Source organism: Cotesia glomerata, linkage group LG7 (genome assembly GCF_020080835.1).
Source record: "Cotesia glomerata isolate CgM1 linkage group LG7, MPM_Cglom_v2.3, whole genome shotgun sequence".
Taxonomy (NCBI): domain Eukaryota; kingdom Metazoa; phylum Arthropoda; class Insecta; order Hymenoptera; family Braconidae; genus Cotesia; species Cotesia glomerata.
Genome location: NC_058164.1, coordinates 7,620,992 through 7,638,967, shown reverse-complemented (window position 1 = coordinate 7,638,967; position 17,976 = coordinate 7,620,992). Strand labels below are relative to the sequence as shown.

At 32.2% G+C, this 17,976-nt stretch overlaps 1 protein-coding gene across 1 annotated transcript in view; it reads left to right on the top strand.

Annotated features, from left to right (window-relative positions):
• LOC123269467 (unconventional myosin-XV) overlaps positions 1-17,976 on the top strand; it is a 67,529-nt gene that overhangs the window by 23,195 nt on the left and 26,358 nt on the right. Inside the window, exons 11-21 of the mRNA XM_044735179.1 lie at positions 251-1,074; positions 2,757-3,100; positions 3,181-3,649; positions 4,949-5,151; positions 5,249-5,508; positions 5,666-5,848; positions 6,923-8,859; positions 9,935-10,146; positions 10,349-10,547; positions 10,729-11,680; positions 13,261-13,503. Coding sequence (XP_044591114.1) covers positions 251-1,074; positions 2,757-3,100; positions 3,181-3,649; positions 4,949-5,151; positions 5,249-5,508; positions 5,666-5,848; positions 6,923-8,859; positions 9,935-10,146; positions 10,349-10,547; positions 10,729-11,680; positions 13,261-13,503 — 5,826 coding nt within the window. The remainder of the gene's footprint in view (positions 1-250; positions 1,075-2,756; positions 3,101-3,180; positions 3,650-4,948; positions 5,152-5,248; positions 5,509-5,665; positions 5,849-6,922; positions 8,860-9,934; positions 10,147-10,348; positions 10,548-10,728; positions 11,681-13,260; positions 13,504-17,976) is intronic.

Here is a 17,976-nt window from a genome sequence, read left to right as displayed (position 1 = left end):
CTTAAATCAAGTAAAAATTTCTTAGATTAAGAATTTTTTTACTCAAATCAAGAAGATGAAGTTCTTCAAAATTATATACTTGATTCAAGAACATTTTTGTTCTGTGTAGTGTGATTATGATTATAAATATCAAAAAAGCTTTAAGCCAAAGTTTCCTCATTATAATGACTGCAGGTTGCTAGCTTTTCTTAATTTCTTAAAGAAATGATAACGAATTACTTTTTTTTTAATCAATTTTATTCACCCACAGGACAATCTACCAGTTATTCATTTGATTGCCAAGAAACCAGTAGGAATTCTTCACCTGCTAGATGATGAAAGTAATTTTCCAAAAGCCACCGATCTTTCTTTTCTCGAGAAATGCCACTACAATCACGCCCTCAGTGAACTTTACTCTAGACCACGGATGAATTCCGCGGAGTTCGCGATAAAGCACTACGCCGGTCAAGTCTGGTACAACGTCGACGGATTCTTGGACAAAAATCGAGACACATTGAGATCGGACGTCGTAGAGCTTCTCATTAGCAGTAAAATTCAGATGGTTAGTAAGATGTTCCAGCACGTGAGATCTGCGCACGAGGCCAATAAGACAGTGAACAAACCAAATGGTCGATTTGTCACGATGAAACCAAGAACACCAACAGTATCCGCGCGGTTCCACGACAGTCTTCAGCAGCTATTAGAGTCAATGTCTCAATGCAATCCGTGGTTCGTGAGATGCATTAAGCCGAACAACGACAAGTCGCCAATGAAATTCGACATGCCTTGTGTTCTGGAGCAACTTCGTTACACGGGAATGCTTGAGACGATACGGATCAGAAAGACCGGTTATCCAGTACGGCTTCTCTTTGGTCATTTTGTAGATCGGTATCGGTACTTGATATCCACAAGATTGCCTAGAGGCGCGCCCAACAAGGAACTCTGTCGCATAATCTTAGACAAAGCTGCACCAGCAGACGCTCATGATCAATATCAATTAGGCTTGACCCGCGTTTTTCTTCGTGAATCACTCGAAAGGAACTTGGAGTATAATCGAGCGTTAATTTTAGAACGCGCAGCTATTACCGTTCAACGGTAAGTCCAATATACTCACCAATTATCTACCATTCGCATTTTTGTTTTATTTAGAGCGATAATTTTATTGCTGTTATTAGGTAGATTTCTTTAGAAATCTATCTGTTGTAGCCGGTCTCATGTAATTTTTAGAAAATTTTGTCAAAATATGTTTCATTTCATCGAGTAATGTTAAAAAAGATCAATCGATCTTTATGAAATTTTGTGGGCTCATTCTGTGGATCAATACTAAGATCAAGTCGGCTGCCCAATTTCAAAACACAGTAACTGACAATTTTAAGATTTTTTAAAATTTTTCTTATTAGAAAAAAGTTTGCACGCCAAATTGATAAAAAATTTAATTTATGAATAGAAAATACTTGAATATATATATTTTTAAGAAAAAGTACTTGAAATTTTAACTTCTACTAATTTTTCCGACCGTGATAATATAATTCTTTTTTAACCCGTTCCTGTCTTTACGGTCATTTTTTTCTGCTAGTATAAATCTAATTCAAGTGCCTAGAAATATAAACAGAAGTACTACAACTACCATCGTAGTATAGAGTTTAAAGGGAGGGGGTAAAGTCAAGTATTAACAGCTACTGAGAGTTAAGAGTATACTGAGAAGAAGTAAGTGGAGAATGACCCGGTAGCTTAATGGTAAAAACATCCTGACATGTAATCGAGGAGATCCAGGTTTGATTCCTGGCTTGGTTAATTTTTCATGGACTTTTTCAAAAGTTGCTCTTCATTCTCAGTGGCTTTCCATCGTTAATACTTAAAAATTGAGTTAACAGATACTAGCATTCACCAGCTAACTAGTGTTCAAATTCGATGGTTACCCATCGACCTAACTCTCCAGGGACGATCTGTCCCAAATTGTTAGTGAAGATGGAATATTACTATCCACTTGAATTAGATTTATACTAGCAGAAAAAAATGACCGTAAAGGCAGGAACGGGTTAAAAAAGTACTTGAAATTAGGGTCTAAAAATTATAAGAAATGCAGCAATACTAAAAAAAATCAGGAATAAAAATTTTACAGTTACTGTGTTTTAAAATTGGGCAATTGGGCAATTTGAAAATTTTTTTTATTTTAAAAAAATTCCGAATTTCGCATATTTTATGGAAAGAATTTTTCAGATGTAAAAGATAGATGAAATCTATTAAATTTATCTCAAACTTCATTTAATTACCTTCAATTTAAGCTATTATTCTTCTAGTTTTTATGATTTTTTTAATTAATTCGATGATTTTGAAAATTTGAAAAAATTTTTCAATGAACGTATTTCGGGCCTTTTTCTTTAAATAATTTTTAAGCCGTAAAATTTATTTTAAAGTTCACATTATTATCTTCAATTTAAGCTATTATTCGTCGACTTTTGATACTTTTTTCAATTTATTTCGTAGTTGGGAAAATTAAAAAATATCAAGAATAAATTAATTTTTAGCTTTTATCATCAAATGACTTTCGTCTGTTAGAAATCCTATTTTTTAGGTAGATATCTTTGAATATCTATTTGTTATAGTCAGTCTCATATCGTTATTTGCAAAAATTTAATAAAAAATAAATTTTAGGGCATTATTGCCTTTTAATATCGTATTTTTTTCAATCTTCAAACAAAAAATCTAGCTATTAATATCGAGTGTGGCCGAATGGTGCTTTTTATATTTATTGTTGTTATTAATGTTTGTTTCAGATACACGAGAGGTTTTCTAGCAAGACGTAGATTTTTAAATATATCCCGTAGTACTGTCTTTCTTCAAGCAGTCTACCGTGGCTATCGCGAGAGGAAAAATTTCCGTGCTTTGAAAAAAGGCGTTATTATGGCGCAAAAGCTCTATCGTGGTAAAAAAGAACGAGAAAATTTCAAAGTACTTAAGGAAGAAATGGCTAAACGCGCGGAAATAGAAAGGGCAAGCAGAGAACGCGCTAAAGCCAAACAACAACGGGAAGAACAGGAAAGAACTTCCAGAGCTGTTGCTGGCGTTAATCATCTTGAAATTCCAGCGGAATTGGCATTTATTTACAGTAAACTCGACGGTAAATATTTTACTTGTGCTTATTACAGTTTTTATTACCGGCAATATTATTATATTACTAAACAAATAATTACTCGACAGATTGGCAACCGCTGCATACCGAAAGGAACTTATTGAAAGTAGTCGGCTCTGTTACTCCACTTCCTCTCACGTACAGTCTGCCATCGGATATTGACCAACATCAGTTCTCTAAATTTACTAATATTTACTTCAAAAGTCACATTTTTGGCATGAAGCGCGAACCAATAAAGACCCCGTTCTTGGCTAAGGCACGGGATCAAGATTATACGGATTCGCTGATGATATTCAAGCTGATTTTAAGATTCATGAATGAAAATAATCTCAGCGGAAAACGGGAGCATGCGCTAGGTGACTATATTGTTAATAAAGGGATTGTCAATGAGAAATTACGTGATGAAATACTTTGTCAACTGGCCAATCAAACCTGGAAGAATGAAAATGATCAAAATAAAGAACGAGGATGGTTGCTTCTAGCCAATTGCTTGTCAGCTTTTCAACCTAGTCCAACGTTATTTAAATACTTTTTGAAGTAAGTTTGTTGTTATACACATTTTAGTTGATCTTAAGGGGTTACATGCGCTTACTCCGTCAAAAAATGGCATATTTTCAAAAAAAATTTTTTTTGGACATGTCTGTTCAAACGTAAGAAGTCCTAATAAATTCACGCCGCGTGAATTTATCAGGATTTTTTTACGCTTAAATAGACACTTCTTTTTTTTTTTTTTTTTTGTAAAAAATGAAATTTTCAATTTAATATTCTTTTTATATTAAAGACACATATTTAATATACATTTTCTGCAATTTTCGTTGAAAAATATTTAAAACTCAGTCATTGCGACGTCTTTCCGGAGACCTCTCAAAAAAAATGAAGCTTTCGCGTTAACAGTACATCGATAAAAAAATTAACTTGACTCAAGAGCCAAAATCTTGAGCCAAGAATACCATTTTAAAGAAAATGATTATCTTGAGTTAAAAAATTATTCTTGGTTTAAGAAAATTTTCTTGTTTCAAGAATTTATTCTCTTGACTCAAGAAAGTCATTTTCTTCAAAATGGTATTCTTGGCTCAAGATTTTGGTTCTCAAGTTAGTTTTTTTATTAGTGTATAAACTCATAACAGGATCATGTGAAATCAATAAATCAAATTGGGTCTTTTATTTATTAATTAATACCTAAAACTAGAATTTGAACGTTTGAACAAAAAAAAATTTTTTAATTTGGATTTTTGAAAGTGTTTAAAAAAAAATGCAATTTTAACTAAAATTTTCACATTCTTATTTTTTAAATTAGTTGCGATTAAAAAAATAAATCCTCCGTCCAAGTTCTTGTCAATCGTATCTCGAAGACACGTGCCAAATTTCATCAAAATCGGTTCTGTAGTTTTCGAGAAATCTTGACAATCGACTTTGAAAATAGCGTTTTGAGAAAAATGCGTTTAAAGTTTTGAGCGCTAAACTCCGAAAGCTCTATCTCTTAAGCCTTTACTCCGATCGACTTGAAAATTTAGGGCAATATTCTACATTGAAAAAAAATTTAACTTAAATCAAGATGAAAATTCTTGAACCAAGAAAATAATTTTGAAGGGTTTCATTGTCTTGAATCAAGATGAAAAATTCTTGAATCAAGGAAAATTTCTTAGTTTAAGAATTTTTCTACTCAAATTAAGAATAAGTTTTTTAAAATTGTTTACTTGATTCAAGTAAATTTTTTTTTCTGTGTAGACATGTTATAGAATTTAATAAAATAAAAAAAAATCCCCGATTTATGACAAATAAATTGTTTATAAATCTATTAACTCTAAATTATACGCGTTTATTTTTGTCTCTTAGATATGTCTCAGATCACGCTTACAATGGATACAAGGCTTATTGTCAACGCAAGCTCCTTCAAGGAGAACGTACAGTGATAAGAATAATGAACAACAATCAATTAACAGCTCATCATGTACCAAGAAGTTATCCACCGTGTGTGCTCGAATGGAGAGCTAATAGAAACCGAGTAAACATGGCTCTTAACGTCAGATTTTATGACGGTAATAAATTTAATAATCCTCAATTAGCCGCTGTATCACTAAACTCCTAAAACCTTTTTTCTATAAACATCATTAATATTAATCCAACAACAAACAGGTGAAACAACAACATGTGCAGTTGATTCTTGGACAACTTGCGAGGAATTAGCTAACCTAGCAATTCAAAACCACGGAGTTGATAATTCCGGTTGGACTGTTAGTCTTTGGAATTACGACACGATGGTCAGCGAGACAAATGGGTTTGACTATGTATTAGACTTAATCTCCGAGATGGAGTTGGCCCCGGCATTCCCAGCGGCAAAACATATGTTCCTAGAACAACGAAAGAACAGCTTCCCTCCAATTAAAAAGAGAGAGGTAAAGTGGGGTGTTTAGTGTTATATATTATTATATATAATGTAGATGTTTTAACCGTTACTGGTGAGAGTCAGGAATGGATCAGTATTGTTAATCAGCGAAAATGAGAATGCGAGCGTGAGAATTTACCGTCATAATATATGTTTTACTCTTTCAGCATACACAAGTCATTCGTGAACTGGAACAAGACATGGATATACCAGTGCCTGTGCTAAAGACCTTCCAGCCTTTGGAGAGAAAACCAGTGACGAAGGTGGTGGACAAGCCTGTTGAACCGGAACTTCAAACGCCTAGAAGACCGGCAGTGCCTCCACCTCAGCCACCGGTAATAAAATCACCTGTTAGTATTGATTTTTCATTTATTAATCTTAATATTCATTTTATAATCCCAAGTATTGTTGAATTAAGGTAGTTGTCATGGTACAATATTGTCAAAAAATTAGAGATTATACGCGCCGCAAAAGTATCCCACATGAAAAAAAAATATCAAAAAAATATATCTCGTAATATATAAAAAATATATTTTAAATATATTAAAAATCTATAAAAAATATGTATAGTAAATATATTTTTAATAACTAACTTTTGGCCGATTTTCATATATATTTTAGATATATTCAAAATATATCTTAAAATGCATAAAAAATACATAGCTAAAAATATAAAAAAAATATATTTTTAATGTATCTAAAATATATTTTTAATATATAAAATATATATGAAAATCGGCCAAAAGTTAGTTATTAAAAATATATTTGCTATACATATTTTATATATATTTTTTATAGATTTTTAATATATTTAAAATACATTTTTTATGTATTTTGACATATATTTTTTTTTTTCATGGGGGATATGAGCTTGTAGCTAAGTAATCCATAATTTTTACGCGAGACTGTACCCGTGGAAACGCAACACATACAATTGTTTCTGTCCAACTCTGTAGATATATAAATTGTTGAACTTTTTCATAAATTGTTGAACTTTAATCCGTTATTTATAAATAATTAGACGGTCAAAAATTTTTTTTTATTTTTTTTTTAAACTCACAACAAATATATTAAAAGACTGTCAGTTTTTTGAAAGTTTCCGAAAGTTAGTTTTTTTTTTATAACTAAGAAACAGGTACAGAACTGCAGAGAGCGTGGTCAATAGGTGGTCAATCGACTTCAAATTTTTAGGGTAATTGTATCATGGCCTTAATAAGTATACAAAAATTTAGAATTTTCTGACGCTATGTCTTAACCACGACAACTACTTTAAGCGAACGGAAACTTAGCGATGTTTTAAATTTAAGAAGCCTTAAATTGCTAAATGCAAAAATTTATAAAAATTTTCAGTTTGATGTTATTTAAATAAACATCTCTACAAAATAAAAAATGTCATAATATGAATTTTTTGTGATTAATTATAGACAAGAAAGCAGTCTCACGAACCAGTTTTAGAGTCTTCCGGAGAAATTGGACTATCTAGACAATCGGCCTTGAATGATCGTTACTTCGAGAAAGAAAAACAACGAAGTAGAAGTCTTGACAATCTACTTCAATCAGAAATTATTTTACCGCCAAGTAAACTGACTAATTTAGGGCTTTCTTCTTCAAAGTTAAACGAGAGATACCACAGTCTCGAACGAATAGGCGAAGTATCAGCTAACTCTAACTCCGAGTATATGACCCGCTCAGAAGTGTCACAGGAAAGAAAATACAGCAGAATCGGTAGAACTACCGAGCCAAACATCGAAGAAGAAGAAGATTTGACGATAGACTTCGAGTACCCGGACATACAGTCAGTGAGTCAAACTGGAAGGTCTGAAGATGACAAGAGCAGCTATATAAGGTCTCAAACCAGGTTCATTAAAGCTCAGTACCCGAGTAAGCGAACGATACCTGGTAGTCAATCTAGTCGAGCTTACATCGAGAAAAGCGAGTATGGCGCCAAGTCTTCGGCAATGTCTGATACTAGCGAAGCACCATCTCTGGCTTCGCATGTGAGACGAGTCAGAGTTCCCAGTCAGGCATCAGATGTCGACCAGTTTTTGGATGAACTATTTATGCCTGTCTTGGATGGCAATTTGGACGAGCTTTCTGATGCTAGGAGCTTAGCTGCGAGTATAAAGGGGACTTTTAAGAATGTGAATGATGATGTTAAAAAATCTGAAACATTAGATGACTTTTTAGAGGCCATTACCGATGATCTTGTGATACAAGAGCTATCTTCGGCAGAATTGTCTGCTAAGATTCGCGGCGGAGGAAATATGGACATTCCTAATCAAAATACAGCATTTAACTTCAGTCCTTTGTCACCGGGGATGATGTCGCCACCTATGATGATGCCAATGTTCTCTCCTCCAGCCGCATCGGGGTCGCTGCCATCAGGACAGAATTCTAACTTAAATATGGGCTCGGGTTTTCTTCCAATTCCGATTTACAACATGCAAGGACTTAATTTACCTCAATATCCAAATTCTCCGCCAAATCAAAGCGCAGATATGGTCGCGTACCAGCAAAATCTTCAACGAGCCTTCCTACAAAGTGCGATGGCCCAGAATCTTCAAATTCAGCAGCAATTACTGGCTCAGAATCAAGCATTTCAACAGTTGTTAGTCCAAAATGGCGTTCAACAGCCACTACCATTTTCAGATGGTGAACAAACAAATCGTGCCATGCCTTCGCAATCAACCCCTCTTAGTCAACGTTTAGAGACAGTGACTGTCAAAGCTCAAGTTCATCGATCCCAGAGCCCACCTAAGAAAGCTGGGCTAGATTTGAACAGAAAAACTAGTATTGAGTACTCGGCTAGGAAAATAAGTGTTGAGAGGAAAATTTCAGCTACGCCGGAGTTAAAAAGAACTAGTTCTGGAAGAGGCAATATTCAGAGTAATTTTACTAATGTGTTAAGTGAATTGAAAAATAGGAAAAGCAGTACTGAATGCAGTCCTGGGATAGCTAAAGGTGTACCACCGCCTCCTCCAATGCCGCCACCATTAGATGCCCATGATCCTTCGGAGTCTAGGCCATTTTTGGACCCCTATGGAAGGGCCAAGACTGTTCGCATCGGGAAGTGGAGATGGCCACCTCCTAGTGACTCGAATGAGCAGCAAAATCAGGACAGTTTTACTGAGTTTAAAATGCGCCAGCATCAGCAGCAACGGAAAATTACTCCGCAGTATCAGGAGTATAATAATACCAATGGGAATGTTAATGGGGAGGGATCGGTTGATTGGGAGGAATTTGAAATCGAAAACGTTATTGCGGAAACAAAAGCTGAAAATCATACAGTTATTTCGACGTCTGTTGTTACGAAACATGAAAATCATAAGGAAGAAGGAGATAAGAAGAAGAAAAAATCTAAGTAAGTTATTTTTACTTTTTTAGAACTTGGAAGTTGATTACTATTAATTAAAAAATAAATATAGGCTTGAAATTTAAGTAGACCAATATTGATCAACTTGATGCAAAACTGTATTTACATTTAAGTTTACTCTTTTCATTAATACAGGCTAGGCAAAATTACTAAAAGTTGCGCAGTTACTTTACAAACTAAGTATTTTTAAATTTCTATCCTGGTTTATTTTTTTTTTTTTTTATTTATTTGTTTAAAGTCGCATAAACTACTAAGGTTATTTTTTATGATTGGACTCGTTTTTTTTTTTTTTTTTTTGGCTGAGCAGAAAAATACTTTTAAACATTGAAAATATTCATTGGTGTACGTCGGGCTGGAACCCGGTCCAATGTTTTGGTTAGCAAAAGCCGAATCTGATAGGCTATTGCGCACTCCCTGGTTTATTGCGTGGCACGTCATTTCACCCGCGACATTTTAGGGCCACTGTGTCCGGGATATTTGTAATTTTTTTTTTATAAATATTTGTAAATATTTTTTTTTATATCAAATTTGAATTAAAATTCAAAAAAATCATGAAATTGTCGCGGTGAATTGTCGGGGGTGAAATGGCGTGCGGGTGATTTGTTACGTAGCCGTTTATTGTCAAACAAAAGTATCCAATAAATTTTAGCGTTGTTCTTAAATTGATAAATCAATTCCCTTTTCTACCCTATTATATCATTATATACTGAGGTCGTAATAAGAAATTAATCTGTTGAAAATTTTATTTCTTAACTGAAGAAATAAAAATTTTTCTCACAGTAACTTTCTTGTTGAAGAAAAAGTTTTCTAGATTTAAAAAAAAAAAAATGACCTTAAATGAAAATTCTCAAGTTTTCTACCTAAAATTGTTTTTTTTATATCAAAGAAACTTTTTTTCAGCAAGAAAAATACTCAGAAAAATTTTTACTTCTTCAGCTAAGAAACAAAATTTTCAATAAATTAATTTCTTGTCACAACTATTTTTTCTAAAATAAATTTTTTCTCTCAGTGTATTTAAAAAAAATGGCTAAATTATCTACAACAAATAAAAAAATTTCTTCAGAGCTGGTTACGAAGTCGGAGCTCAAAGACCATCGCCAGGAAGCATAGGCAAGTTAAAACTCAGCTCGGAGATGCGCCAACGTTTAGAGAAAGTTACTGCAAATCACAGTGTTCGTTCAACCAAGACCACTGAGAAGCCAGCATTGCTCCGGGAAGATGTAAAGGTCAATAGGCTGGAGGACAATCGAAAGCTTCTGCTCCAGCAACAGTTAGGTAATCATTCATTCATTCAATAGTAAATTAACTATCTTAGCTATAAACTATCCAATTAACTTTTTATTTTCCTTTTCAAATCCATTAAATTCAATATTTTCTTCCCATTATTTTTTTCAATTGTTAACATCAAATAAACTGTTTATATTCACTCTCTACGTTAATTTAATATGACTTAACAATGTAATGATGATGATGTCAGGTGGAAGATGGGACGATTACGCCTCAACGGCGGATGATACTCAAAGCGTGACCTCTAAAGGGACCACCGAAATGATGACGCAGGTACACGTTGTGAGAACACAAATCGAAAGAATGGAAAATAGGCCCGTACCTCCGCCTCCCCCGATCTCACCGCCGCAGCCTCCCAGTCCAAGAGGTGGAAGTATTTACAGTAACAGGTAGATTTTTTCTTTTTGTATTGTAAGCTTTAAAACTTGTCTGACAGGTTTTCTTAATCGGTATTTTCTTAAACAATAAAAATGATATGTTTATCATTAAAACTAAGTAAGCTAATTTATAATATTAATGTTGTTTATCTACCCAAGTTGTTTACCTTTTTTTTCCTCTCGTTTTTTATAGTCAATCAGGTGTACCACAACCACGTTCTCCACCGGCGCCTGTGGAACCTAAAAACCGCGACAACTTCCGCACTTCACCTGACTCCGATACTCACGACCACTTCTCGAAAAACCAGAACATGTTTAGCCAAAGCCGAGACATTTTTGCGTCTCAAAAACACTTGCGTGAGGGCCAAGACCGAGATCAAAATTCAAAAGACTATTACAACAGCAAAGACAGCACCGATATCGGAAGCACCACTCACGGAGATTTTGATTCTCGCCGTGATGCAAGCTCAGACATTTTTGATCCGAAATACTCCCGTGATTTGTACGAAAATTCCAAGAGAGATTCCTTCGGAATGATGAGAGACTTATCGCCAAAATCTCGCGACAGTTTTGGACTACCCTCGACTCGCGAATTCGGAGTTGTGCCCAATACAAGAGAGTCTTTCGTGGTAGCAAGACAAAGCTTCAAAAAATTGGACCATGATATGGAGCGACGGTCCAGCATTGCTTCGACACACCAAACCGACAAATTAGAGAGGATTGAGATTGAAGAGTGGCCAGAATTCCTCAAACCTGTTTTGCCGCCGCCAGAAAAACCAGAGATTGAGAAAGCTCAGGAGATCGTTGATACGAAACTTCATCCACCTACTTCGAACACACACTTCACTTATAATCGAGTCGCTTGGACTCTGAGAGTGAAAAAGGAAGTTTTTGCTCCGAATGAAACACTTTCAAGTCCTCTGGCGCTTCATTTGGTATTTTGTCAAGTTGCTTATGATGTTCTGGCGTCGAATCACATGAGAATCACTAAAGATGAGCGCCACAATATGCTTAAACTACTTGATAACTACGGAATTACTTTGGAAAACCTTCAAAGTACGCAGCATAAAATTACGATGAAGAAAAATGTCGTTGATATGGCTAAACAATGGCCTCTGTATTTCGCTAGAATCTTTCCTGTGTCGGTAAGTATTTTTTTTTTTAAAGAAAAATGAATAGATTGAGAAGAGAAATGTTCGGTAATTATACCTTCTTTTTGTAGAGATTACTTTGCTGGTTTCGTAACAAAACATCCGCTGACAAAATAATATAGTAGTAAAATAACTGGTAATTAATTTTCATTACATTCGGTATAATGATATAAACATATAACAGTTGTCAAAACTTCATAAAATCCGACTCTAAGCGATATTTTATTTATTTATTAAGGTAGTTATCGTGGTTAAGGCATACCATCAGAAAATTCTAAATTTTTGTATACTTATTAAAGACATACTGATACAATTACCCTTAAAATTTGAAGTCGATTGGCCATCTATAACCCGAGATGAATTCAATTAAAAATTAGATATTTATCATTGATTGCATACGATCTTTGCAGTTCTGTACCAGTTTCTTAATTATAAAAAAAAAATGTCAGAAACTTTCAAAAAACTGACATAAAAGTCTTTAAATGTATTTGTTGTGAGTTTAAAAAAAATTTTTGACCGTCTAATTATTTATAAATAACGGATTAAAGTTCAACAATTTATGAAAAAGTATATATCTACAGAGTCGGACAGAAACAATTGTATGGGTTGCATCTCTACGGGTATAATCTTGGGTAAAAATTATGGATTACTTATTTACAAGCTCATATACTTTTGCGGCGCGTATAATATCTAATTTTTTAACAATATTGTACCATGACAACTACCTTAATGAGCTAAGATACAGGCCAAATGGCAATATTAAACAATTTCAATAATTACAACTGTTTATACAAAAAATAATATAAATGCATTACTAAATTTTTAACATTTTACTTACTACATTTTAAGAATTAAATGACAATCTACTCAGCACTCATAAGTCTACTGATAACAGATAATCAAATATCTTCTTTTTAAATACTTCTAAGGAAGTTGCATTTACTATTTCTGGTGGTAATTTTCACCAGGGACGAATCGCTAAAGTTATTAATTATTTTTGAGAAAAAAAGTATTGTAATTTGGAATTTAAAAATTTACATTATTATTTTGGATTGCTAATCTTACAGATTTTGAATATTTTAAAAATCAATTCGGTAATTATTTACAAGTGGGGTCAATCCATGCCGGGCCATGTTACATTTTTTTTTGATGAATTTTTTTTAAAATTGTTCTTTTTTTTTATGTACTTTTCAAAAAAAAATATATTAAAAACATCAAAAAAAGATAAAATAGAAATTTTATCCAAAAACATGAAAGCCAATTTTTTTTTCAACTTTTAAAGGCAAAAAAGCTATCGAAATTATTATTTTTTCCTTTCACGACATTTTTTATTATAAATTCGCCGTAAGAACAAGCAGAATCAAAAAAAATTAAAAAATGTTAATTTTTCACCTAGTTATTACCCAAAATGGGGTTGACCCCACTTTTAAATAATTACCATCAATTCTATTTACTGGAAGAAAATAATTACCGAATATTTTTCTTTTTATCTATTGAAGATATTTTCTAAAGGACATAATCTATTTTTTTTTTTTTAATTAATCCAACAAACTTGAATAATTATGATTATTAAGATTGGACCACAACATCCAGAAGCACAACACATCGCAGTGTCTCATCACGGCCTAAGACTAATAAAACGATCATCAAATGGGGAATTAATGATTCTCGAAACTCTTCCCCTTGAAGATATCGTTTCAGTTGGGTCTGCCAGAGCAAACGTGTGTACTTTAACGATATCATCGGGAGTTCGTCTTCCTCTTCACACAACTCGTGCCCCGCAGCTGGCTGAAATGATCAGTAATTTCATTCGTGTGGTAAGTTATCAATTTCATCAACCATTATTATATAAATACATACTAAAAAAAAAAGTATTTTCTCTTTAAGCTGTCGAAACGTGTATAAGAAAGTAATTACCTCGCGTTACCCAATTGTTTATGATTCCGCGGTCCGCGGTATTTGTGTAATATTTATCGATAGCTCGAATATATATCTACTTATATTATTTTTATATATATATATATATATATATATATATATATATATATATATATATATATATATATATATATATATATATATATATATGTTTACTTATACGTTCATAAAAAGAGAAGAGATTTTACTTGTAAAAATGGTACTAATAACCGATTACACAATAATCAGTTGTTGCAAGACATTTATATACTCAAAAGACGCATGTCACTTAGAACGTAGATATGTGTGTCGTGTAAAGTGCTAGTACAAACGACAAACTTCTGGGGAAAATTAACACTGCTATGCGTGCCTCCGTAAACTATTTAGGTGCGGCCGGCCTCAAGATGCCTTCAAACGATCAACGAAGACATTCTCGTGCGAGTGCTTATTTTATATTGCCTGTTTATATGCATATCGCAATTACAATTGTGATATAATAATAATAAAAAATTCTTAGTAAATACAAATATGCGTATCTTACGCACCCATTCTATGATGATAGTAATCAATTGAATATATAGAAAATTTATTGCAAGTAAAAAGGTTTATAGGAAACTTAATGTTGCATTTTTGAAATGAATTCAAGAGCGATTTTTCGAATTTACTTCACAAAAATTATGACAATTTTTCATTTTTTTTTTTATTTTAGTGAAGACGCCAAATTTTTTAAACTTGATTTTTTTTACTCATCTATTTGATTCAACTACACTGAGAGAAAAAATTTATTTTGAAAAAATGAACATTGTTGTGACAAGAAATTAATTTGTTGAAAATTTTTAACAATTTTATTTCTTCGCTGAAGAAATTAAAATTTTTCTCAGAATAACTTTCTTATTGAAAAATAGTTTTATAGATTTAAAAAAAAAATTAATTTTATGTAGACAGCTTTTTAATTTTCATCCAAAATCGTTTTTTTCAAATCTAAAAAATTTTTTTTTCAGCAAGAAAATTATTAAAACTTTTCAGAAAATTAATTTCTTGTCACAACAATGCTCATTTTTTTTTCAAATTTTTTCTCTCAAAGTAATTTATGAAGTACACTAATAAAAAAATTAATAAATAACTAATAAATCATTTTAAAAAAGTCAAAATTTTTGAATTAAATAAAATGAAGTTAAATGAAAGCTTTTAAAAATTGTTCAATTAAGAAATTTTTCTTGGCTAAATAAATTTTACTTAGCTTGGGAATTTTTTTGCTTGATTTAAGAAAATTAAATTATTTGAAATAATTTTTTTGATTCATAATTTTTGTCTTGAGTTAATTTTTCCATCAGTGTTTAGTTCTAATTGAAAAAAATTCAACAGAAAATAGGAAAAAAGTTATAAAATGGTCTAAAAATATCGTTTTTTTAATTAATACTCTCCATTTTTCCCCTTCTCTATACTCTGATATATATGCAGATGAGTATGGTGTGATGTTTATGAGGTAGATAATAAAACGTGTGAGATATGAATTAGCATGATTTTCGGGCGTTTCGAATAACGAGGTCGGGAGGTCGGAAAGATCTTCATGGAAATGTAACAGTTAAATAAATCGACGAGGCAATATGTGCACACATATACTTGTCCGTATACTATATGCTATATATAGTATATAATATAAATACAAATACAAATATAGACATATGTATCTGTGACTTCGACTTCACCTGACTATGACTATCGGTCACGGACCGATGACGAGATAGGTGGACTTATGTTCGTAAAACCCCGCCCGATTTGCTTTGATTTCTTATTATTTTCCACATTACAAACATATATATTTATAAAAATAAAAAAAAAATGATACAGCAAAATAAAATAAAAGTTTTTTTCAATTGAGTGAATCTGTTATTGCGAGGGTTGAACGTCGGCGGCACTCAACTCTTCAGGGTTGATTACGGTGATTCTCAAAGTACGCACGAGCGATCTGACCGTTAGCCTCAGACATAATATTAATAAATCAGAATTAACAAATCGGACATGAACCGAGTACAAGCTTTTATGGATGAACGATTCCCAACGGCCTTCTCTTCTAGCCGGAAGGTTTCGTCATGACAATCGACACTTATTACCAGTAATTGAAAATAAATATACAAGTACAACTATGGAAATACGTAAATTACTATTGCGGTTTGTAGTTGTGGATTTATCATTTCTAACCACATTCTTTCCTTTCTCTGATTTCATTATAATTTATTATGAATCATAATTTTTTTAAAGGAGTATTCTAGTCTCGAGGCACAAATTTTAGGTATTTTTTGAAGTGTGATAAAAAAAAAATCAATTTCTAAATCCTTTTTTTTTCAATCTTTTTTGTCTTAAAAAATAGCGCACTCTTGTGTACATGATTCTAGATCTTTTAGTCATTTAAAATAATTAAAAGAAATAATGGTGGAGGTTAAAAATAAATTGTTTTTAATTTGAATTTTTTTGACATTTCTAAATTTTTAAAAAATAGTAAAAGTTGAAATTTCTCTATAAATCTAGTTCGGACGATAAAAGAAAGTATACACTGAGAAAAAAACAATACTTTTACTCAATTAATAATTTCTTGGTTCAAGAAATTCGATGACGATCAAATATTCTATTATTATTAATTATTAATTTCTGAAGAGAAGAGCATCAATATTTATCTGTGGATAATAGATAAACAAGAGAATAGCTTTATTTAAATTAATTAAAAATTATTTCAATCAATTTAACAAGTTCTTGAGCTAAGAATATATTTCTTGAAAATTTTCAAGAATATGAACTCTCGTATCAAGAAAATTTTCTTAATAAAAGTATTTTATTTTCTCAGTATATACTGATAAAAAACTTAACTTGGCTCAAGAGCCAAAATCTTGAACCAAAAATACCATTTTGAAGAAAACGATTTTCTTAAAGAATAAATTCTTAAAACAAGAAAATTTTCTTAGACCAAGAATAATTTTTTAACTCAAGAATTTATTCTCTTGACTCAAGAAAATTATTTTCTTCAAAATGGTATTTTTGGTTCAAGATTTTGGCTCTTTAATTTTTTTATCAGTGTACAGAAGGCTCACACCAATTTTTTATTAAAATTGACTCAATAGAACTTGAAATTTCATGCTCACCGTCTTGAAAAAAATAATTTCGAGAAAAACTTGTTCAAAGTTTTCGGCTTTACTCAAACCAGTTAAATGCTATATGACTAAAGAATCTACATCTTTAAAAAAAAATTGCAATTTCGAAATATCATTCTCACGACATTTTCTTAAAGGTTTGAACTTTGAAAAAAATTTTTTTAGAATTCTAAAGCAGAATATTCCTTATAAGATTAGAAATTTCTCCTCAAAAAATGTTATAAAAATTCTTCTTTTCTATTAAAGAAACTTCTTCACTCCAACGAAATACTTGTGTCATTTACTTCACACATGTACAGGAAAAAAAAAGATTCATCGTATTTGAGTTCACAAAGGTTTATTACTTCCTTAACGTCCCCGTTTTGTCTGCCCCATTCCCCTTCTACATATATAAAAAGAACCTGTGCGTATAATACGTCGTCAATGATGTGTATGGAGAAATCGAAAAGTTACGTCTACACACTTCCATTAATACAGACATATGTATACATTTAGTATATAACAAACGTATGTATGCATAAGAAATCTTTAGAAAACGAACGTATTGATTAGAAGAAGCTATAATATAACGATAACTAAGTTTCTTATCTGGGACTCGGACTCGTGTTCGATCAAGTGCGGGAAATGCAAGAACTTTTATAATGTATAATAAACACACTTACATTTACTTACACGCTCGCACACTTTTATACTTATACATCCTAAGAAGGAGAAGGAAGTAAACCAAAGAAGCAATGATATGAAGTGCGTCAAAATAAGTAGCGAAGAAAAAAGGAAAACAACTGATCAGCACATATGACCACTCATTGGAAAGCCAATTTACACCCGGAGTTACCTTACTAGCTATAGATATAGCTTCTTTGCTACATATGTCCCAATTATAGATCATAGATGTATATCAGATTCGCATCATTACTCATTACATATAGTGCTCTGGTTTCTGGATTCGATCATCAAGAATCTCTAAATAGAAGAAAAATTTATTTGTACATCAGACATCACACTAACACAATTCTGCATGTAATGATAATTATAGTATTTTAACTTAACGTGTACATGCTTGAGATTTTTTAAACGATTTAGCAGAAAATAGCATTCAGCCTCGTGCACGAAATTTGAAATACACGAGCTAGCGCTACGCAACAGAGTTGATGAGGCATAATTAACTTCATTAAAGGGCGTTGATGAGAAATAGACATTTTAATTGCAAACTCTTACACCTGTGTC